This window comes from Vicugna pacos, chromosome 8, assembly GCF_048564905.1.
Source record: "Vicugna pacos chromosome 8, VicPac4, whole genome shotgun sequence".
NCBI lineage: Eukaryota > Metazoa > Chordata > Mammalia > Artiodactyla > Camelidae > Vicugna > Vicugna pacos.
Window position 1 is genome coordinate 14732585 of NC_132994.1, and position 24070 is coordinate 14756654.

The following is a 24070-nucleotide window of genomic DNA, read 5'->3' on the forward strand; positions in this document are numbered from 1 at the left end:
AAGTGCAGCACCTCAACCTCAGTGTGCAGTGGAGGTGCACAGTCACACCTCTGAACTCCTGATGTCATTGCAGAGGTAAGTCATCTAAGAACTGTTCTGAAGACTCTGCTGTGAAAAATTTGCTTGCATGACGTCTTCTCCACCCTCCCCATTTGTATCAACAGTGGTGAACACCAGCACACTGCAAAATGACACTTTGGTGAAGTAACGACAATGGAAGAGACATCACAAAGCACTGGTAATAAATAAAATTTAATTTTCTAGCAGCCTTCATGAATTTTGCCTTGCTCATATTATAAAGTTAATGACAGAATCATACACTTAAGTGCCAATATTTTACATTAGTGAGATTGATATCAGAGGTAAATTTCATTTTTTAAAACTGAATTTAACAAGAATAAAGCTTACCTATTTCTAAAGAATTATTCTGGTAGTGTTTAAGAAAAACAATCAGATCTAGAAACCAGTAAGGTGCACTGTAAACATTATAAATGTGTTTGAAGCTGTCACAATAATGGCAGTACTATTATTTTATGAAAACTTTAAAAATCCAGTTTCTCAAGAGTATAAAAATTGTCCTCAGAAACCTGATTGAGGTCTTTCTCCCACTCCTCCAGCCAGATGAAAAACTGCCAGGCTCACTTCATATGCAAGGCTGTCCGCACTTTCCTGAAAATTAATGAAAGGCTATTAGATGAGAAAGACATGGAATCTACCAGGTTACCTGCAACTCAGGGCGGGGGGGGGGGGGCTTTCTGATTTTGCTTCACTAACATAGTCAAATGAGAACTTTTTTCCATCTTTCAGTAACAAATTACAAGACCCTTAAATAAATGGAAAACAAGTCACATTCTTCTGAATCAGGTAAGTTCTTGGTTAACTAATTTTATAATCTGATTTGATTATCATGCTAAACCTCTGAATAAATTCAATAAAACCTAGTCCTTAAAGGCAAGAAGGCTACAATTAGCCTAAAAGTAACTCACTCTTCAGGCCCGAGTTATCCTCTCCTCATCCACCAGGGATATTTATTTGCTATATTCTGGGATGGCCTAGGATTCTGCAAAAAGCTGCCAGCTACTGTATATATTAATTATAAATGTCTCGTCTCCTTCTGAGTCCCTAGTAAAGCCACTTTAACTCTGCCTCAACCGAGCACCCACTTGTTATCAAGGGTTTAAAGTGACATACAAGTGTGTGAAGAGGGAAAATTATAAAAGGCTTTGACCGTATGAAGAAAACAGAGGTACACAGCAAGGCTGTCATTTAAAGGGAATATTCTGAAAAGCAAATTGAAAGTCCAGAGACAAAGGTGAGTTTCAAGCAGCATGGATGATGGTACCAGTTGATTTAGAAATGGACCTCAAAGCTGGCTGTTTTGATAAAGCAAAAGGATTACATTTTTAAAGAAGGAAAAAAGTATAATCCACTCAAGGATAGATAAGCTTAACAAAACTAAGTATTGATTAGTTATTCATGCAACAGTTAGAAATAGGACATTTTCAGGAAATCTAGAATAAACTAGAAGAAAAATATTTGGGGAAATTTTGTTCCACTATGTAACCCTACTATTAATGAAAATAAGTAAGAAAACCTAAAAAGGCCCCATAAATCTCCAAGACATTAGATTCCCACACCATTAAAATAGCTTCTCTCCTGCTACCGCCTTCCTCTAGCTCCGTTAGATGCTCACGGCCCTTTCCTTCAACAGCCCGGTCCCAGCTTACTTGCGAGTCTGCTTCTGCGTAGACTCGGACTATGTCTTCTGTACCCGAGGGCCGCACAAAAGCACGGGAAAGCTTGTACTTCTTCACCAGGTCATTGATGGCCTCCTGGAGTCCTGGGGGTTTAACCGCTTGTCTTTCAGCATCTGTGGTGCTAATAACTTGCCTGTCTGCCACCTGTGCACAAGCATGTCCTATCGGTTACTCTCACACTCACCTTCAGAAGCTTAACTTGTTCAACGTAACTCCCACCAAAGATTAACAGGCCATTTTAACAGGAACGGACCTACATTTCAGCTTAGTGTACCACAGGACAGCACTGAGATTTCTACAGACTGGCTTATACTTGTCAGTAAACACTGTATGACTTAGTCATTGATTAAATAATCTTAAGTATTTTAAGAAAGAGGATCATGATAAAAATTTCCTTAAAAAAAACCTAAAAAGCTAATTTCAACAATCAGCAGGCCTTTCTGTGAACTCTGGCTTTAATCTTTCTGTATAGTCACCAACAGAATTTTTAAAAAGACAATCTGTATTGAAATCAATTAGCAATTTATCTGAAATGCCTTTAAAAGCTCCTCTCTCTTTCAACCCACAGATTCTACTCCTCAGCTTCTAGCCTCTGGTAGTGCTCTGTGAACTGAGAATAATGCAGAGGAAATACTTCACTTGAAACAGTAGGCTATCCAAGATCTGCTTCAAAGTAAGATGGGGGACGTGGAGAGCACTCGCTGAAATCGGCTGAAGCTGGGTACAGAGAGGTTCATTATTTTGTTCTCGCTACATTTATAATAAAATCTTTTTAAGTGATATGTACTATTTATAATAAGTTTTAAAGATGTGAGAAAATAGTCTTTTCTACACAATATATATGTACAGAATAGAATTATTTTAGTTAATTTTCAGAAAAGTAATTTTAAGATCTCGCTCACACCTTAACCTTGAGCTGTCTGTTTGGAAGATCCGTGTAGAGAGCATCCCACTGCTGTATGGTCAGGCCCTTCAGAGCCAAGACTGCCTCAATCACCAGCATGTCAGAAATAGCATCACCAGTTGCCTGCAAGGAAGACAAGAGTACAAGCAAAGCTTGGATGTGAATGCCTTCTGTCTGTCCTGGCTGCCTCCTCCCCAACTCAGCACTACTGACTGGTGTGAGGAGACATGAACACTAGTGAGGGAAAGGCATCTGTGAAAGACAACAATAAAGGGTATACAAAGAATTCTGGTATTAGCTTGCCTTCAATCTTCCTGCTAATCTACAGAATGAGATTAGATTGGCTAACTCTTAAGATTCGAGCATTAACCCTCTAATGACTCAGAATTTTCTCTAGATTCCTTCTGAGATACTGTGCCGTGATGATGGAAGGTAAAATGGAGAAACAGGAGTTGGTGTTAAGACACACTTCAAGTTGGATCCATACTCTGCCATTCAGTAGCTCTGAGTCTGAGTCTATGTTTCATTTATAAAACAGGAATTCTAATGCCCCCTCTCCCTGTGTTACTGCAGGCATCACAGTGAGGTATGTGAAGTGCCCGGCGTGTACAAGACACTCAGATGTCACTTCTACTGCTTTTCGCTGACCCACATTTTGCTCTTCCACTGCCACTCTACACTCCAGTCCCAATAATCTGACCCACATATGTCCTTTGTCAGGATTATTTTTCCTGAATTTCCCTCAAAAGCTTGGATTAAAAAATATTTAGTGTCATAAATATTTAGTTTACATGCTTCAGATTGTCATGTAATGGTAGCCTACACCTGGAGTCACCAGACTCGACTACTATCTGTCACCACATTTCAGTGTAAGTCTCAACTGTTGCAAGGAAGCTGCCAGGACTTCTCCACTTTGTTTTCCGTACAGCACATAATTCTGCCCACCTTCTGGATAAAGTAAAAGTAACCAAGAGCCCGCCATCCCATAGTTCTGACCTGGTTAAACAAGTCAATAACGTTTTCAAGCATCTTAGCAGCTTTGCTTTTCTTATCTTCTAATTCTTTTGCTAGTTGTTTTATCTTCGTTTCAGCAGCTTTACTAAACAGGACCTATAATGAAAGCATACAGAATCACAATACTTATGAATGAGGCATGGACAGTGTTCTATCACCCTAGCTAAACTACTTTTGAAACTCAGTGAAGCTGGAGAAAATGAGGGGAGAAAAAATGGTAGCCTTAGAATGTATGAAATAATATAAGATCAAATCAGAACCCACAAGATATTACAAGGAGGGTCCCTTTATGGATTGATTAGAAGACTGGTTATCAAAATGTGAAGAGCTGATTACAAAGCAAGTATCACACTGGCAAAGGTGAACGCCCACAGTGAGTTTATGATGTTGCCCTCAGCCACCTAAACCAGTTCCAGGCAACCAGGTTCCTTAGGCTTTATCTGTAACCATTTTACTTTGAAGAATGTAATTCGTTGAAACTAGTACAGTTTTCTTGTCCTGCATTTTTAAGGACATAAGCTAGGCAGAAGTAGAAAAGAGTTTCATCATATATACCACATTATGGCAAACAGTGCCATGGATATTTAGTTTAATATACATCATGTTCCTCAAGATTCCTGTCATTTTGCATTGCCTTGCCCATGACCTTAGTGCCTTCGGAGGCCCCATGCTGAAGACGAGTAGCACTAGATTCAGCCACTTAAGGAAATACATCTGTCAGTGAACTAAGGTACAGGCTGGTCACATGTTCTTTGGGACCACGGCCACTCCCATTCATTTACCCTCCACCAGCAGATCTGAGCAGATGCAACACACATCTTGTGGCCCACAAAGACTGAAATATTTACTATCTGCCCTCAAATCGTTTACCAACCACTGCATTAGATCACTGAAGTTATATTTTAACTGCATTTTCTAAGAACTTACTATTTTTCTTCTATTCAAGGCCTCTACCAGCCAATTTAAAATTAATGAAAAGGATTTGACCTAGATAACATTTTGTTACCTACCTGAAATTCATTTATGAAATGAGGATGGTATAAAAATATTTATTAAAGTTCTGAACCTTATGAATATACTAAAGACCTATTAATAAAGTTGTGAAATTTATGATATGCAAGTTATATCTCACTTTTTAAAACTGCTAAGAGCCATAAAAATTTTATATGCCTCTTGTTAAGTTATAAGCAACTAGAAATGAGTTTAAAATAATTAATTCTCAACCTTTCCAACACTTTTCAATTCACCACAGCTACTGAACTTGACTTTTGCCACCTACGGCCAGGTGAAGGAGAATATTTTAAATGCTGTATAGACCGCCCATCTGCTTGTAGGGAAATTAAGAGCTACATATTTTTTAAGAAACTATATTACAGGAACAAATTAGTATTATTTCTTTACACTCAAAAGATCATTATATTCTAAACGAGAGCCATTTCACAGAACATAAAAACACTAACTAAATCTTATTCTATCACCATCCCAGTCATTTCAACAAAGTGTACTATTACCTATTACTACCCAGATACAGAATCCCATTGTGAAAAAAAAAGTGGGGGTAGGAGCTAAAGCCAGGTTTAATTGTTGAAAGGAACTTACTGTGCCGTGCCCATTTGCTTCAAAATAAACTCCAATGTCAAACTCTTGAGCCTTGTGGTGCAAATGTTTCACACCAGTTTTAGTGCAATAGACAGGTACCTGTAACACACATAAAGAAACACAATAGCAGCTATTCAGTCAGCAAATACTCATTGTGAGCCTACCATCCCAGGGATAAAAGGAACAAAACCTCCTGGAGCTTAGTCTAGTGACGAAGACAACCAAGCAATTCAAAGACAGCACGGTAAGTGTCACTGTGGGGGAGTGATGGCACTGCAGAAGCACACAGCCAGGGGAGAAGCAACGGGAGAGAAGACAGGGCCCCTTCTAAGATAAGGAAAGATTACAAGTGGGGCAGTGACATGATCAAACTGTACAGAGCTCAGGTTAGCTACAGTGTGGAGAATGGCTTAGTAGGGGGTCTGCAAGCTTTTCCTATCAAGGGCCTGATGACTAATGTTTTAGGCTCTGCGGACCATGTAGTCTCTGTCACAACTGCTGGATTCTGCCACTCCAGTGCAAAAGCAGCCACAGGCCATACAGAAACAGCCGGCAGGCTGGGTTTAGCCCACTACCTGCTAAACCCTGGCTTAGAAGGTTAGGTGGTTACTAAAGCAAGTCCCAGTTAGAAATTACGGTGGCTGGAGTAGCAACAGTGGGTAGCTAAAGTCTCAGACAGATCTGAGAGAGAAGAATGGTGAAGGAAAGACTGTAGCAAAACTACAAAAGAGAGATTGAGCTCAGATCAGACTGGCATTTGACTGGATTTCAGAAACGTCAGGAATGGCGAGGGCTAAAAATTTTAACCCATAAGAGAATGTTGAGACATTACAGTTTCTGATCTTCTGTTTCTTCAACAGGACATCTTACTACAAGAAGTTTTTAGGACAGAAATTAAGAAAATACTAAAACAGTAACCCAAACACAGAATCCCTGTGAAAGGCAGGCACCTGGGCCCCCAGATGGAGTCCCTTGAGTGAGTTTGATATACGTAAATCAGGGCATAAACCAGCAGCCTTTAGATGTGTTATTTTGCCTACCCACTGTTTCTTTTAAATTCTGAGTCTGCTGCCAAGACTTTAAAAGTCAGAAATTCACATGAAAATTCAGATTTCCAGCTTTTCTTGAAGAACCTGACTAAAGGTGACAGCAGCTGGTGCTGGTCCACCCACGATACTCATTCCCTGCCCCCAGCTTCATCCTACAGGCATCTGACTTGGCCATTTCTGCTTTAAAAATAATGAAATGGCGGCAAAAACTAGTAAAGTGCAGGAATTTGAAATATTGGAAAATATTACACTAGCCGGGGGAAAAAGGATAAAAGCAAACAGACCCAACTGTGGCCCCACATCCTCTAACTCTTCCGGCAGGTGGTGTGGGGCTGATGCTGGCCATCTAGTGGATGCTGGGGAAATAGAAATGAAATCTACCAACGCAGAAAACATCTCCACAGAAGACTAAGAAAACAGTTCTGTTACTGAATAAGCACTAAGCCAGACTGTCATGCTCATCACAGGCAATCTGCTAAGAGATGCCAAGACAGGAGGAAATTCCACCGTTATGAAGCTGAAGTAACAGAGATCTCTCTGTCAGGCTCCTCTGAGCCTGAATAGGTCCTGTCCTTGGCCATGTCTCCAAGAGCCCAATCTTACGAAGAATTTTGCTAAATCAGTTTAGCCAGAATCCCCTACCCTCAATACGTGATCAAAGTCCCCACCCTGTACCATCTGATCACCCATTTTGCCTTCAGCAAAAACCCGGTTTTAGATTGGTTTAGCCAGAATCCCTGACCTGGTACTCCTCTTCGTGATTCTCCATCCACCAGCCCCCTCCCCCTACACTTTATTCCTTGGCTACAAAATCCCCACTATTCCTTGCTGTTTTAAGAGTTGAGCCCAATCTCTCTCCCCTACTACAACACCCCATGGCAATATACCTACTGAATAGGCCTACTTCTCAAGATGATGTCACGGTACCATTTGAGACAGTTTGTCCTAAATCTACCTGATGCCTGGGGTGGCCATTGGTGTTAGCTAACTGCCCTTATCCAGAGACAGGACGACTTCTCACATCTGACAGGTAGATAGCTATCTGGCTCTAAGTGGTGCCTAAGTTACACCTGAGGAGACTGGGAAATGGGACGCTATCTTCCTTGATGTTTGTGCATTGCAGAGATTTGAGTCCAGGCCCTTACGGAAAACATTTCTGACCTGTAAAACTGACTGACTTTGCCTTTAAAAAGATTGACATTCATTACAAAAGGACAGAGAAAGAATTTACAAGTTTTTTAAAAGAAATGCTCTAAGGAGGGAGGGAGCAAAGCCTCTTTTGCTCTATGCAGCAGGGATGATTGAATTTTTTCTTACTTTTGATTTGTTTACCCTGAAGTAGACAACAGCTCAGCGTCATGCACTAACTACAACCTGTTCATTTTTATGAAGGGCATCATTTTCCTCACAGAACTATCTTACAACAGAAGGTAATTATTAAGAAGCTAACAGAATTAAAAATGGTGCAATACCTTCACAACTTCTTCAAGATACCGTGTTGAACTTCCATTTGCATATGCAGTTTGTACAACACCAATATTCAGACTTTCTCCAATCTAGACAAAAACAGTGATAATTACCTTGCCATCAAAAATTAAAATCCTACAAAAAAAACAATGAGAGTTCTAGAGGATGACAAATTATCAGCCAGTACAGCTTTGCCTTAGTTTATACAACAAACGACTCACTGAAAATTTACATGTATGCTAAAAAGGAAGCTAAAATTTTTGAGCATTATTAAAAGCAGTTCTACAATAAATTTTTTTAATCACCTCGTCTAGTTTATATTAGACCACAGTTTATATTAGAATTTGCCCTCAGTGTTGTACATTCTGCAGGTTTGGACAAATGAATAAGGACATGTTTCCATCTTTACAGTATCATAGAGTATTTTCAGTCCTAAAAATCCTCTGTGCTCCACCTATTCAACCCTCAGCATCTGTTCCCTCCCACCTTGCAACCACTCATCTTTTAACTGTATAGTTTTTATGAGTTTTTTTGGCAGAATGTCATAGAGTTGGACTCATACTACAGTATGCAGCCTTTTCAGACTGACTTCTTTCACTTAGGTGATATGCGTTCAAATTTCCTTCATGTCTTTTCATGGCTTGATGGCTAATTTCTTTTTACTGCTGAATAAAATTCCACTGTCTGCTTTCTGGATGTGTCACAGTTTATTCACCTATGAATGACAAGCTTGGCTGCTAAGGATCCTTTTTTAAAAAAGAAACCTTTGGTTTCTTGATCTCTTTCTCTTTAGCTTTTTAATAAAAGTACACACTGAATTCTTAAAGTATAGCTTTTCCAGATTATAATCAATAGTTACCATTGCATTTTATACTTAAAGCTAGCCTGAAACTTCCAAAAGAACAAAACAAAATAAATCTCATGTTACTAAGCTGATCATAATCATAGTAAGTAAATCTCTCAGAGGAGATTTTTCTGTTTAAAGTTGAGGCTCTGGGGAAGGATGTTCATGGAACTCTAATTAAAATGTCAGTAATAAAGAAACTAAAACTTTACAAAACTTCAGATCATGGAATTTCGCCAGTATGAAAAAGAAGTGAGTACCACCTTCAGGTTTCAAAACCAGAGCCCCAGCATTGAAATGATTGGAATTACAACTTCTTTTTGTATATTCCGGCCACAAATGTAAGTAACTTCCCATGAACTGTACCTCCTAGACATTCAAGTGACTGCGAGCTACAGAACAATTCCACCAGTGAGTCCTGTTTTACAGGGCAGCCAGTCACCCCACCTTACCTCCAACACGAGCTCTTTCAGGAAACTGCTAATTAGTGTTGCTATCTTGTCCCCGTCTAAGAGATGAAAGTGACCATCCACGTCCTGGTAATAATAAACGATTCTGTCTGCGTCTCCATCAAAGGAACAGCATCTCTCATTGGACTTCATTTCAATTCCTAGCGCACAGAATAATTTAAAATCCATTTCAGTCTAGGAACTGGGAATAAAACTCAACATCAAAAGTTTTAGGTTTTTCTCTTACACTAGTTACGAGGGAAAATTTTTCAGTTAAGTACTGATTACAACTGGCCTTTTGTGTTAACATGGAAGCATGTCCACTATAACCTTACAAGAGCTATTTAAAATTACCCTTCCAAATAAAAACCAGTGTCTTAACTTTTAAATACTTTACAGGTTTACTGGCATTTTTATAGGGTAAATTCTTTCACAGCTAACTGAAAAAGAAGCATTCAAAATCCATCCAAGCAGAAACTCGAAATGACACTAAAATTCAAATTCCATCTTATCAGCCAGTGACTTGGCAACACAGGATTCCACAGTGTTTGGAAAGTGACAGGCACTGAACTGAATACAATTTCTCTAGTACCACCATGTCCTTTACAGGGAAAAATTATTGCCAACAGGTGAAGTATGTGCTTTGATTTAATTCTGATAAAAGTAATTTTTATTTGGTCACATCATCAATAACAAGAGACACTGGTAATTAAGAGCAAAGAACTGTAACTTGCAAGAGTGAAGTGGCTCATATAATTTTCGTACAGTTGCTGAAACCTCAGCAACTGTGACATTAAATTTATTCGAAACACAGCAGCAGACAGACAGACTCAACACAAGGCAACTAAGAAGTCAAAGTTTGCTTTTTGTCTGGCGTATGAATACAAGCCGCAGGAAAGCAAGGACTGAAGGTATGGTTCATCCTGTAGAGTGGGAGGGAGGACCAGCTCAACACTCAGGGAACGGACATAGGAGGGACACAGAGCTGGATGGTCAGTAAAGGTCAAAACAAGCAATTCAATGAAAAGGAGCTCAAACTGGTTGACTAAACTGAAAATGTCAATGTTTACTATAGTGAGGCAAGAGGGGGAGGTGGGTGGATTCTGAAGAAGGCATCTGAGGGAGGGGGCGACTCCCCTGCAGATGATCAGTGCCAAGTGAGGAGGGACACTTTCTGATTTCCGTAAAGAGAAGCCTGAGATGCCACTATTTAAGGGAAATCACAGAATTTTTAAGTGGTGGCAACTAATGCAATTAAACACACCGACACACACACACACACACACACACACCGACACACACACACACACACCGACACACACACCGACACACACACACACACACACACACACACACACACACACACACACACACACACACACACACACACACACACACACACACACACACACACACACACACACACACACACACACACTAGACCAAACAAAATACATCGCAAACCAGGTTTGGCCCACGGGCTAACAACTTAAGATCTGTAATGCGGCCAAATACAGAATAGCTCTGACTACAACTTCTACCTAAAGAGCAGTCTTCCCCCTAACATGCCCACTGTGGACTGTGCACTTAGAATGAAGCAGAGCTGCCTTCCCTTCCCACAGTGCGCCTGATCCAGCTAAGGTAAAAAAGATTGCTGCCTCCTCTTGCTGTCCTTCAGATCAGCCATCCTCAAAGTGTGGTCCCCAGACCAGCACCACCAACAAAGCGTGGGCCCATGATAGAAATGCAAATCCCCGTTCAACATGACTCCTTCCCCAAACCTACAGAAGCTGCAACTGGGTGGGGTGGAGCCCAGGAATCTAACCAGCCCTCCAGGTGAGTCTGATGCCTGCTCACCCTTGAGAACCACTGCTCTGGAATACCACTTTCCGCTTCTGCCTGAGATCTGCACCAGATCTCCTCCACCCTGAGAGGAGTCAGGTGACCCCCAGGCAGAGCGGCCTGACGAGGACAAGGCCCAGACATCTGACAGCGCCAGAGGCAGGACTCACTGGACGACTCTTAACTCGCTGGGCCACCTCTGTCAATGAGACTGGTTTCCAAGAGCTCTGAAGACAAATGTTTTACGTACCCTGTGGAGGTTTCTGATGAGTTTTCACAAAGTCGGCCCCACAGTAGTAATTGAGTTTCCCTCCAGATCCATCATTAAAGAGCTGAACTGACAGCCCCTGGGAGAAGTAGGGTTTCATCTCCCCCAGCTTCAGGGCCCCTATGCCATTGGCACAGTCCACCTTAAGTTTCCTATGGTCATCTCCACTGCAGAAGGCCTTGAAAGGAAAAGACACACAGAAGAAAAATTTCAAGTTTTAAAAGTGAAGCCTACTATATGAAAAAATAGATTTAAAAAAGTTTCTGCTATATAGAACAAGGAACTATGTTCAATATCTTGTAATAACCTTTAATGAAAAGGACTATGAAAACAAATATATGTACGTATGTGCACTACCGGGACATTGTGCTGTGCACCAGAAATTGACACGTTGTAACTGATGGTACTTCAATTAAAAAAAAAAAAAGTGAAACCTAAAGCATATGTCTGTATATGTAAACATCTTTATTATTTCAGTTAAAGCATCTATTTTACCCCAGGAAACAAAACACATTCAGATAGAAACTATAAAGCACCAGAGTAAAATTTTAAAACACCATTTTTTGGACCCTGACACTGAACAGTTTCACTGACTGAACAAATCATGGAAATGGCGCTTTATTAGCATTTAGCCTCAATTAAGCAGGGTCCCTTAAAAATAAGACCACAGTCCACATTACATGACAGCCATTCAGATGTGGGAGTCAACAGAGATGAGTGAGCAGCAGGAACACCCATCGTCCTCTTCAGGGCAGGGAACGGCATGGGAGTGTTTGGCTTTTTCCTGCTAGTCTCCTCTCCCATCCATCCTCTCCCCAGAATAGAAGCCCTATGAGAGCAAGGGCTTGGTTTTGGTTAACTGTGCCTAACGATAACATATACATACCCAGTATTTGCTGATCAAATGAACTGTGTCCCTCAAGTCTCGTTCAGGTTTAGGAAGCTAACATAACAAGAGGGAAAGCTTTCTCAACACAGATGCCTCAATCATGAGGCCAACAGCACCTACAGTAACTCTACGAGCAATGCATCTGAATGAATATGTGTGAAAACCGCAAGACCACCACCAGGTTTCTCCAGCAGTGATCTCAGGACACGCTACGTGCCTTGCCAAGTAAATGCCAACATGGAGTTAGCAGGATACAAGGGCCAGACCTTGTGGAGCCCTAGAAGGAAAAAGGAGACAGGCCGCATTTTTGGAAAAGTAGGAGGAGAAACAAATATCTAATTAAAATAAAGTGTTCCACTGATGTTACTTTATACATCTGATCAAACTCTACCCACATTCAAGAGCTTTTCACCTGTCCGGTAAGCTCCACAAAGGCCTTTGAGAGCTTCTTGTAGTATCCTTCCGTGGTGGCCTCTCCATACTGGCCACTGGTATTTCGACAGTACACCATGTAGTGCAGCTGGGGCGTTGTTAACAAGCCGTAATCTGCCACAGAAACACAAACGGCCATTTACCACATTACTTAAGAAAGAGTTTCATACATTCTGTATGAATTCCAGGGTGACAAATCCTCTTCCAAAAAAGACATCTCGGTGAACACAAGAACGCTAACTTTTAAACTATCCAGAAAGATGCACAAACATCAACTGAAATCACTATAACTACACATCACCCTGTGATATATAAGAAATATATATTTGGTCTTTGGCCCCATTTCTGGCAGAGCTTCTAAACCCTTGGAATTTCCTTAGTGAGAACAATTAAGGTGTCTTTTGTTATGTTAATGAGGTGACTTTTGGAAAGCCCTTAGAAACCTCTGGATGGGGCTGGTTGCTGGGGAACCACCCCTGTGATTGGAAAGCAGAAACTTTCAGTTCCCTTCCACACCGCCCCCCACCACCGCTTCACCCCTCATCTCTAAGGAGCGGAGAGGGGAGGGGGGAGGGGCTAGAGACTGAGCTCAAACACCAATGGCTAATGATCTAATCAATCGTGTTTATGTAATGAGGCCTCCATAAAAACCCAGAAGGATGGGGTTCCAGGTTGGTGGGCAGGTCCAGACTGAGGAGAGTGGCCTGCCCGGAAAGCATGGATGCTCCACACCCCTTCCCACATAAATCTCTACCATCTGGCTGTTCCTAAGTTAATATACTCTTTATATTAAACTGGTAATCTGGTAAGTAAAGTGTTTCCCTGAGTTCTATGAGCCTATCTAAGCAAATGAATTGACTCCAAGCAGAGGGCTGTCAGAAGCCCAAGTGATGGGCATCTGAAGCGGGGGAGGGGCAAGGCTTGGGCTACTGAGCCCTTAACCTGTGGGATCTGACCCTACCGGGTAGACAGAGTCAGAATTGTTTGGTGGTGGCTGAAAAGACTCACATTGGACAGATATTCAATTCTAAAAGAAATATGTACCACTTTTGATTGCAAAACCCAATCATTTAGTATAGACAAGTAACAATGTAAAAATAGAGCAAGATAGGAAACAACTGAGTTCTATTTCCAGTAACATTACAAACTACGTAAGTCAGATGAACCCTCCTCCTGAAAACAACCAAAAATGCTAGACAAGAGAAAAATCTCCTTTTAAAAAGAACTGTAAAAGGAATCCAAATTGGAAATGAAGAAGTAAAACTGTCACTGTTTGCAGATGACATGATACTCTACATAGAAAACCCTAAAGAAGCCACCAGAAAACTACTAGAACTCACCAATGAATATGGTAAAGCTGCAAGACACAAAATTAATATTCAGAAATCAGTTGCATTTCTATACACTAACAATGAAACAGCAGAAAGGGACATTAAGGAAACGATACCATTTACCATCGTGCCAAAAAAAATAAAATACCTAGGAATAAACCTACCCAAGGAGGCAAAAGACCTGTATGCCGAAAACTGTAAGCCACTGATGAAGGAAATGTAAGATGATGTAAACAAATGAAAAGATATCCTGTGCTCTTGGGTTGGAAGAATCAATATTGTTAAAATGGCCACACTGCCCAAGGCAATTTACAGATTCAGTACAGTCCCTATCAAGTTACCAACAACATTCTTCACAGAGCTGGAACAAAAAATGTTAAAATTTGTATGGAAATACAAAAGACCTCAAATATCCAAAACAATCTTGAAAAAGTAGAACGGAGGGACTCATGGTCCCTGACTTCAGACTATACTACAAAGCTACAGTAATCAAAACAGCATAGTACTGGCACAAAAACAGACACAAAGATCAATGGAACAGGATAGGAAGTCCAGAAATAAACCCACGCACATATGGTCAATTAATATATGACAAAGGAGGCAAGAATATACAATGGAGAAAAGACAGTGTCTTCAATAAGTGGTGCTGGGAAAACTGGGCAGCTACCTGTAAAAGAATGAAATTAGAGAACATTCTCTAACACCATATACAAAAATACACTGAAAATGGATTAAAGACCTAAATGTAAGACCAGATACCATAAAACTCCTAGAGGAAAACATAGGAATAACACTCACAGACAAACATTACAGCAATGTATTTTTTGAACCAGTTCCTGGAATATTGGAAATAAGAGCAAAAATAACAAATGGGATCTAATTAAACTTAAAAGCTTTTGCACAGCTAAGGATACCATCAACAACAAAAAAAAGACAACCTACAAAAGAATGGGAGAAAATATTTGCAAATGATGTGACTCACAAGGGACTAATTTCCAAAATATACAAACAGCTCATACACCTTAATATCAAAGACACAAGCAACCCAATCCAAAAATGGGCCGAAGACCTAAACAAGCAATTCTCCAATGAATACATACAAATGGACAATAGGCACATGAAAAAATGCTCAACATCGTTAATTGTCAGAGAAATGCTGGTTAAAACTACAATGAGATATCACCTCACACCAGCCAGACGGCCATCACTGAAAGGTCTACAAATGATAGATGCTGGAAAGGGTATGGAGAAAAGGGAACCCTCCTACACTGTTGGTGGGAATGTAGATTGGTGCAGACACTATGGAGGTTCCTTAAAAAACTGAAAGTAGACTTACCATGTGATCCAGCAATCACACTCCTGGGCATATATCGAGAGAAAAATAAAATTCAAAAAGACACATACATCCCAGTGTTCATAGCACCACTATTTACGATAGCCAAGACATGGAAATAACCCAGATGTACACCAACAGATGACAGGATAAAGAAGATATGGTATATATATACAATGAAACGCTACTCAGCCATAAAAAAGAATAAAATAATGCCATTTGCAGCAATATGGATGGACCCGAAGATTGTCATTCTAAGTGAAGTGGGCCAGAAAGAGAAAGAAAAATGCCATATGACATCATTTATATGAGGAATCGAAAAAATTATAAGATGACTAATAATAATTATTTCGATTTCTTGAATATGTGTAAGCACATTTGACTCTCCTTTATGATCGGATCATTGCATTCTGTTGATTCTTATCTTGTAGCTGGCTTTATTCCTTTTATAACTATGTAAGTCCAATAGGTAAAGATCTAATCTGTTCTTAAAAACAATAATTAAGACATATATGTAAACTAAAAAAACATACAATATACTGCACTATGTATTTAGATGTAATACAATCTGTATGTACAGTCAAAAAATTTTTTTAAATAATAAAAATAAAAATAAGTAAATAAAATAAAAAGAACTGCAGTACTAACGTTACAAAGGAATTAGGCCAACATCTATGTGAAGGGAGAACTCCAGGATTTGAAGCCAGTTTTGCTCTAACTAGAAATGGAGCTAGGGTTCTTAGTGCAAAAATACCATGCTGGTCTAAGACATGCAAGCTGGCAGACCAGGCCCTCATGAGGCCAGGGCCCCAAAAGACCACTCTTCAGTGCAAGGGTGGGTCAGAAGTGAATCAACCCCGAGAGCCCACTCCCTGGAAAGCTGTCCTGGCACCAAGCAGAGCAGAGGGGAAAACCCACCCCTAAAGGGCTGTTACCACCAGCACAGGCCTTCCAAGGACTTCCAGCCCAAACTCACAGAACCACAGGATCCAAAAGCACCCTGTCATCAAAGAACCTCATCATCCAGCAGCCAGGCAGAGCCACAGGGCCCCTGGCAGAAGCAAACACTGAACTCCGCCAGGGAAATACACCTCGTCATACACCTCAAAGATATCCTACAAATGATTTTCCAAGAAAAACAAACAGCTTCTAGGCAAAAATAGCTAAAGACACAAGAAAGGCACCAAAAGCAAGAAACAGGAGAAACAGCAAAGATGGACCAGGATCCAGCAAATATTCCTTTACTAAACTCATCAATGAGCTTCAAAGTCAAGCACAAGAGTTTGGACTGAGGCCAAAAGTCACTTTAAATTCTCGAGCCCAGAAATGGTATATTGTGAAGGCACCTTTGGCTCTGGTACAAAGATTAGCTGGAAGGAGGTGGAAGAGCTCAAGAAAAGTGGAGAAGAGCTTAGACTAGTTTAGTGGAAGTGTGTAAGGAGAGAAAAACGATACTCCAAAAAGACATATAAAAGAATAAAACAAAAGGATTTTTGTGACCAACAAAATTACCAAATAAACATTTGCTAAATGACTATTACAGACAGTTACTCAATAAAAAACCTCATCATCTATTCCACTGATAACCCAGAAACCTCGAAGCCCTTCACAGTTCCAGTCTCACCACGTATCACAGAATCCTGTGCACTCATTACTAATTTCAACTTTTCCCATTTTGCTCATTGCTGTCAGTCTTGCATGAGTTTCCAGCCTCTGAGCTGGTCTCTCTTCCTTTCTTACAACCTCCCTCCCTCCCTCTCTCTCTACCCAACAGCCAGAGTGACTGGGTTAAAATGAAAATGTGATCATACTCTTCACACATAAAATCCTTCGATGGAGACCCACCGCACTTTGAGTAAAACCCCAACTCTTACCACAATCTGTAAGGTGTGGGACGATTTGGGCCCTGCTTACCTCCCTAACCCTATCTTCTCCTCACTTCCCCCTGTGCCGAAATACATTAAGTTGAAGAGAGAAATAAGCAAAAGCTTAAAACAGAAATCACTCTCAAGTTTTTCTAGACTAAAACACTTGAAAAGTGATGGTTCCAGAGTTACAATGACAGTGTTGAAAAGGTCCACCATTGTGGGGACGGCAGAAAGAACACAGTGTGGGGCAGGGTGGATCAGGGGTGAGGGGTGGTGGCAGTTACCCAAGTGCAGACATCATCACTCAGATCCGTGCTTTCAAACTGCGGGCCCGAGCCTGTCAACGGGTCATGGAATCTACTTAGTGAGATACGACCAGCATATTTCTGTATTTTCTTAATAAAACAGATGAACGCATGTTGTGTGGTATGGGGTAAGGCCTGTTTACTGAAACTCATTTCAGTTATACACACAAGCACACACGTCATACAAAATGGCTTTCTTCCTATAGATTGTGATATGCAGTGAAACAGACTCCCGGAGGGTTGTGCACAGCAGGGAGTCAAAAAAAATGTCTGATGAACTAATGAGTGCATGAATAAAAGAATACACATGGCTGGAGCAATGGCGGTAAAGATGCTCATTTAGAAATGAGGCAGAATGAAAGCAAGAGGTGAGAAACGCCCCATGTTAAGAGAGAGAGCCTTGTCTTGTGCACAAGACCAAAAAGGAGCAGTGGCCAAGGATGCAGAAGTTAAAGAAAGGGGGAGGTCACAGTGTGGAGAGCTGCCCAGACATCAACTGAAGTAAGAACTTTAAAATAAAAATTCAGAAAGTTATTTTTAGATTTCAGTATCCCTTTCAGTATCTGGCAAAAGCTCGACTCCTCTCCTGAGGGAAGCATACGTGCAGGTGACACGGCGCACTGTATCAAGGGGTCCCCAGGGTCCCTGCAGCTTAACCCAACAGGCCCCGGAGGCCGGGGCCCCAGGTTAATCCCTGCTTTACACCAGATGAGAGTCGGGGGGATGATACCTCCCCAGAGGGGCAAGGATGGAGACTCGCCCACAGCAGGCGAAGTAATGGCCAGAACAGCAAACAGAGAGGGAAACCGGGTAAGCTCTGGGAAGCAGCCGGATTAACTGAGAAAGGAGAGAACTCGCAGGAAGCTGAAGCGGTCAAGAGGAGAGATTTTTAAGTGAGAAAGATCTGACTCTAGGAAAATTCACCTCTAAGCACAGTGAAGTTACTGCATTCACAAAATGAACAACTGATGGGAGAAAAGGATTCTGGCCTGTTTTGTTGCATTTAATTCTTCTTCATTTGATAAAATGGAAAAAACCATCTGTCAAAACTTAAAATCATGATTACAAGTAGGCCAAAGATATCTTCCATCATTATCTGACCTGTAATAGCGTCCAAATGTGATCAGCTATTAGGGAATACCTGATATTGTCAAAAATTCCCCAAAATGAACATCTTCAAGTCACTCTGAGGGTTTTTATATCAGAAAACTCAGTCTTACTAAGGTAGAGGAAGTTGTTTAAGATCAGCATTTCCTACATATACTCTCCTACACGTAAAATAAAATATGTATGCCCAGAAAGTTTTTTTCAATTTTTTTTAATTTAAAAAGCTAGTAGTTTGTATCGAGTTCATTGTTTAAGCTTTGTTTATCTGTATTTTCAAACTTTTCTAAATTAAGTAGGTATCAATTTTGTGGTTTTTAAAAGTTTTTTAAAAGATTAATTTAATTTACAACTTTGAATAACGAATAACTACATACCATGGACTTGACCTCCTAAAACGGTCACACCGTCTATAACAGACTGTGAAAGTTTCTCACTGCTTGGCCTAGGAAAGAAAAGAAAGAAAATGATATATCCCATCCTGAGACCAAATGAGTTGCTAGTTCTGACAGTAAATGCACAGATTATGTGCTACAAGTTTAAGAATAGTAAGTCCATCGTAGGTAAACTGAATGAAACCTGCCAAGTCTGAAAACTCTGAAAAGATAATAGGGGTACAGTGTAAGCATTTCCCAGGAGCCTTTCACAATATATTTCTTAGAAAGTTTGGCTTTTAAATGACTTTAGGAATAGCTATAAAGGATACCCTAATTACATCTAACCCAAAAACCTTTTCAAGTTTGATTCTAAAAACACATATATGGCCTGAAAATATTAACAGTAAATATTGAATGCACACAGTGTGTGAAACGCAGGGCTGGGTGTTAAACCACCAAGAGTATAGAACCTATTTTTCACTTAAAAAAGTCAAAACAAGTTATTTTTCTATCTGAAAATAAAGCAGATCAATATATAACTATCTTGGAGGAAAAGATGTTCTATATCATTTAAACTAGGTAATAGGTAAGAGGCAAATATAAGTGGATGGCTATACTGTGAGACAATAATTTGCTTCAGAACATAAGTCACTTGGCCATTTCTGCTCTCTATAAATCCACAATCAGTGGTATTTGTAAGTCCCTCTGGTAACATATTAAGGGTAAAACACCAGCCCAAGCCATTGGAAGACTGAGTAGCAATTTCCTTTAGAAATAATCTCTGGCTAAAACCAGATTTTATGCAAAAGAGAATCCTTTTGTTTCAAGGTACCCCCCCTTTTTTTCCGCAATCTCAACTTTTAAAACGAATCCAGGACTTATGACTGACATCAGCAGCCCGCCTAGAAATGCAGCCCGAGGCTGTGTGTGACTTACACTTAAATGTGACTTGGCTGAAAACAGCTTCATCAGAACTTGTGGGAAGGCCAACACCTTTCATGTGTAAAAAAGTTACATATGAAAGTGTGTATCCATGTACCCTTATAATCTAACATTTGACAATAATATCTTTTTGTAAAGGAAGGCAAAAGCTACGAATTTGTCATTTGCCAAAAATGACAAGTGTGTAGAAATAATATAGATTGCTAATGTTTTCCAATGAACCCCAGCCTGGGAAAAGAATATTAATCTACAAACTAACAACAACACAGGTTATCAAGTCAATCTCTAAAACTAGTAAGTTCTCTAAAAAGCAGGTGTTCTTACTCTCTACAGGAAAAAAAGTAAACCTACAGAAGTGGACGGGAGACATTTGTAAGGGCTTCTCTTGTGCCGGTATGTTGCGCACATTCTTTCATGCGGTCTTCAGGAAGGATTACATGACGTAGACCGCATCATCAACACCGCACAGGTGAGCAAGGTAAGCTCCGAAAGGTTAAGTGACCTGCTCAACCATACAGTAAGTGTGAGAGCTGGACCTTGGATTCCACGGCCCAAGCTGCAGCAGTGACTTAGCTCCCACTTCCTACTGAAAGGACCAGGACGTGGAGAAGCCTCTCAGGGCGGTTCCACTTTACTTGATTCATTCGATTTGCCCCAGGTGCCAAGCCTGAGGGCAATCATCTATGCTGTATCCCCAAAGCAGCTGTGGCCAGTAGCTCTGAAGGTCACCTGGTATCTCTACCGATCACCACGAAGGCGTCCTGGTGCAGATTCACAGCCACCTTCTCGCTGATGTCCATCAACACACTCTGTAAATTCTGATCCTCAGAGTTTGCCAAACAGGTAGCGTGTTCCTCCCAGGATGGTGCCAACATTTCACCCAGAGGATCAACCAATTTTACACCATTGTCTTCCTTAAAAGAAAAACAAGTAATAAGCCCTCCTTGCAGTCATGGGGTGAGGTGAGGACGTAAACTCAAGCTGTTTCACCCCCGGCAAAGGAGAGTGACAGCCGGGTGGTGTTACTGGTGACCACTACTGAAGGCTGGGTCCTGGGCCAGGTGTCGTAAATACATCACCTCAGTAAACCCTCACAAGGCATGCCATCAATCTAACTAATAATCCTATGATTACTTCCACCTTACCCTGAGAAAACTGAGATTCAGAGCATTCGGTTATGTTCACATAGTTAATAAGCGTCAGTGCTGAAATTCAAACATCAAGTCTACCTGACTCTTAAACTCAAGAGCCACTGGGCTACGCTAGCTTCTTTAAAAGGCAGTCATCTCTGCATTCACCATCAATTAACTGACAGGGCACATCAGAAGCAGAATGACAGTCCCGAGAGAGCCTTCTCGCTATGACTGGACACTAAGAATATACTGGCCAGTGTGTCAGCCAGTGGGTGGTAGAGAAGTTGAAAACTGACACCCAATTCTGGTCTGCTCAAATTTCTAGAAAGACCTAAAGTCCAGTTCAGAGTGAATGTCAACGTGAAGAAATAGCTCAGAACTGTTTTAAGAAGTGCTTCCAGAACGAACAGTAAATTTGGGGTTCTGCCTACAAGTCATCAATCAGTTATGGTGATTTAGACATTTAGATGTTTACACATTTATAGTGATTGACATTTAGAAGTTGAATAATCAATGTCCTCTGGTTTTGGGGGTGGGGAGGGAGGAAAAGGAGGTTTCAGTCTTTCATTAACCCACATGGCTTCGATTTATTGCTGATTTAGCTACAAAGGCAAAAGTCTCAAGTTCCTGCAACCAAAGAGAAGCATATCATTCAAACCATGTCCTGGTGACTCACAGGTAGTACAGAATAAGACAATTAAATTTTGTCAAAAGGAATACTTTAAAAACTTGTCATAAACATTAGAACCATTGGGCCTCATCGATATTCTGCCATAAGCTCCCTTTTGGATCCCTGGAGCCACATGTATGGCTGTTCATTCCCTAGCTACAAAAACCTGGAGGGTGGGCGTATAGCTCAGTGGTAGAGCACACGCTTGAAATGCACAAGGAAGGTACTGGGTTCAATTCTCAGTACCTCCACTAAAGAAGAAAAAAAAAAAAGGAAGGAAAATCTGTCTGAAATTTTTCAAAATTCCTAAGTCTTTTCAAGTATTTGCCCTCTCCCCTTCCCCAGCTTGCCTCCAATGTATTTCATCTCTGCTAAATTAACAGAAGGTAACACTTTTTACTACTAATGCTGTCTCCATACAACTAACTTGGAGACATTCTGTTATTTCTCAATATGGACACACTCCAAAAAGTGACAGTCTCATTTCACTCTCTCCTCACCCTTTAAAGAGTCATCAGCTAAGTGACCACTTGTTAAGAAAGAGTTGTATCAAATCCAAAGGCATATAACAATGAGAATGCACATTTCTAGAATTAGAATGTGTACTCTGGGTCAAAGTGCTCAGGCACTATGGTATGGTCTTGCAAATAAAGGTCTGCTTTATCGGAGCACTAAATACATTACCTCAGGATTGTGTGATGCTGTTACCATGACTCCTATGGTAGATTTTGTCTGTTTTGACCTCAGGACAGCTAATAATCCCATGCGAAACATGACATGATCAAGATGTTCTGCTTTCGTTCGAAATCCTGCAGTCCCATACTGAAGAATGAGTCCATCAGGCTTGGCATAGAATGCTGCGTGCTTTGTAAGAGCATCTAAATCCATGTCTACAAAATTAAGGAATATTCTTCAGGCATAATAAGAAATCTTTCCAAGACCATTTGCTCCAAAAACTGCCAACCTAAACTAATAGATCTGTCCTCTCATTCTGAACCTCCTCAAAGAACCCTATGCTTGAGAGAGAAAACATTGGTAGAATAAGCTCTGGGAGTTAGCATTATCTGTCATGTCCACTTCAGGACAGAAATCAGATGGTCCAGAACAATTCCTGAACCCAGGGCAAACTTAAAATGGTCCACTCCCAACTAAGATGAAGAATCCACACGTAGATTCAGAAAATCCTACAAGATCAGGGATCATCGCATTTTACAAATGGGAAAACTTAATCCTGGGTCTCAGGTAAACAGTCTAAATTTACATGGGGAGTTGGTGACAGACATTCTCAAGTGGACTGGGACTGCACACACAGAAAATTTAGGAAATCTGCGTAGTTCTTCTGCTATTCCCCTAGGCTACAGAGACACATTCCCAAAGGAAAAGCAAAGGGCAAAAGTCTCTCCAAGATTGATTCCCCAGATCTCCTGATACCTTGCAGTGGGGTTTTGTATTTTCATAAGGGAAGATCAGGACACCCTTCTAAATTAAGCTCTGAAACTAGCAACATCTTCCTCTCACCTTTAAAAAATCAAACACCAGCCCTTAGCTCACTGGTACTTCATTCTCTGGGATACTCCAACCTTAAGTGGAATCTGGGGCTTCCAATCTCAGGTGTATGCACTTCTCACCTCCCAATTAGTTCTTGATGAAAAACAGTCCCATAGCTACCAGCCTCACTATCTTTTTCTTTACTGTCCTTCATTGCTTCAATGCACAAAAAGTTCAAGGAAATGGTGAAAAATGTTTGGTTTTGTCCAGTTGAAAAAGCTGACATGCAAGAAGCTACTTTAGCTTGGCCCAGAGTGATCAAATCTATTTCACAAGCATGAAGACATTTTATTAGAAACTGGCCAGTCGGCAATACATCATGATTATTCGTAAGGGCGTAACCCATTCCTGTTACATCCAGAACGTCTTTTTTTTTAAAAAATAAAACGCTTCCACCCTTTAATGCGTTTTAGGTCCTTAAACTACTTTCAATGAGTGTGCGAAGGCTTTTACTGAAAGTATTTTCAAGTCCAAACTGTGTTCACGCTAAAAAAAAGTTAATACCCCCCTTCCCTCCATTCAATCTTCAACATCTCGTTAGCTCCCCTCTCCCCGCCGCCCCCGAATCGCAGCATGTTTCCCGGCACCCAGCCCTGAGGCCTCCACCTAGGTGAAGGATGAGACCCTTCCCCCGGCTCAAGACCCTCGGGCCCGCGCGACTAGCCCAGTACCGAGCCGCCCCGGCGAGTAGGTGTGTCGCGCGGCCCGCGGGTCGGTCGACTGACCTCCAGTGAACCCTTCTCGCCGCCAAGCCTCGGGGCCCCGCTCACCTCAGCCGAGGGACTCTCGCTCACCTCAGCCAGGGGACTCCCCTTCACCTCCGCTGCGCGGACCAACTCCCTCGCCGCCGCGTTTGGAACAAGACCGGACTCGCAGACGTGGCCCTGCGTGGCTTCCGGCCCGTCGCCCCGCCCCTCAGCCAATCACAGCGGGGGAGGCTCCGCT

At 41.2% G+C, this 24070-nt stretch overlaps 1 protein-coding gene and 1 long non-coding RNA gene across 6 annotated transcripts; one reads left to right on the forward strand and one right to left on the reverse strand.

Moving 5' to 3' along the window:
* Positions 1-236: 236 nt before the first annotated feature.
* Positions 237-24055, reverse strand: PGM3 (phosphoglucomutase 3). 4 transcript variants are annotated; one of them, XM_006218616.4, is made up of 13 exons: positions 23920-24055; positions 22262-22467; positions 20504-20688; positions 18833-18900; positions 12495-12628; positions 11176-11371; positions 9087-9244; positions 7796-7879; positions 5275-5373; positions 3658-3771; positions 2662-2784; positions 1728-1901; positions 237-669 (listed from the first exon to the last, which is right to left on the reverse strand). In XM_006218616.4, exons 2-13 carry the CDS (start codon positions 22463-22465, stop codon positions 580-582), a joined length of 1629 nt encoding a protein of 542 aa, XP_006218678.1. In that variant the 5' UTR covers positions 22466-22467; positions 23920-24055; the 3' UTR covers positions 237-579. The 4 variants fall into 4 exon arrangements, with proteins under 4 accessions (XP_006218678.1, XP_072821649.1, XP_072821651.1 ...); XM_072965548.1 differs by having other exon boundaries at positions 23896-24032; XM_072965550.1 differs by having other exon boundaries at positions 22262-22399; positions 23896-24030.
* Positions 617-2947, forward strand: LOC140697641 (uncharacterized). Of its 2 annotated transcripts, XR_012074800.1 has the most exons (4): positions 617-719; positions 808-864; positions 2326-2478; positions 2689-2947. It is a non-coding gene; the product is annotated as an uncharacterized lncRNA (long non-coding RNA). The 2 variants fall into 2 exon arrangements; XR_012074799.1 differs by having other exon boundaries at positions 808-2478.
* Positions 24056-24070: the final 15 nt, after the last annotated feature.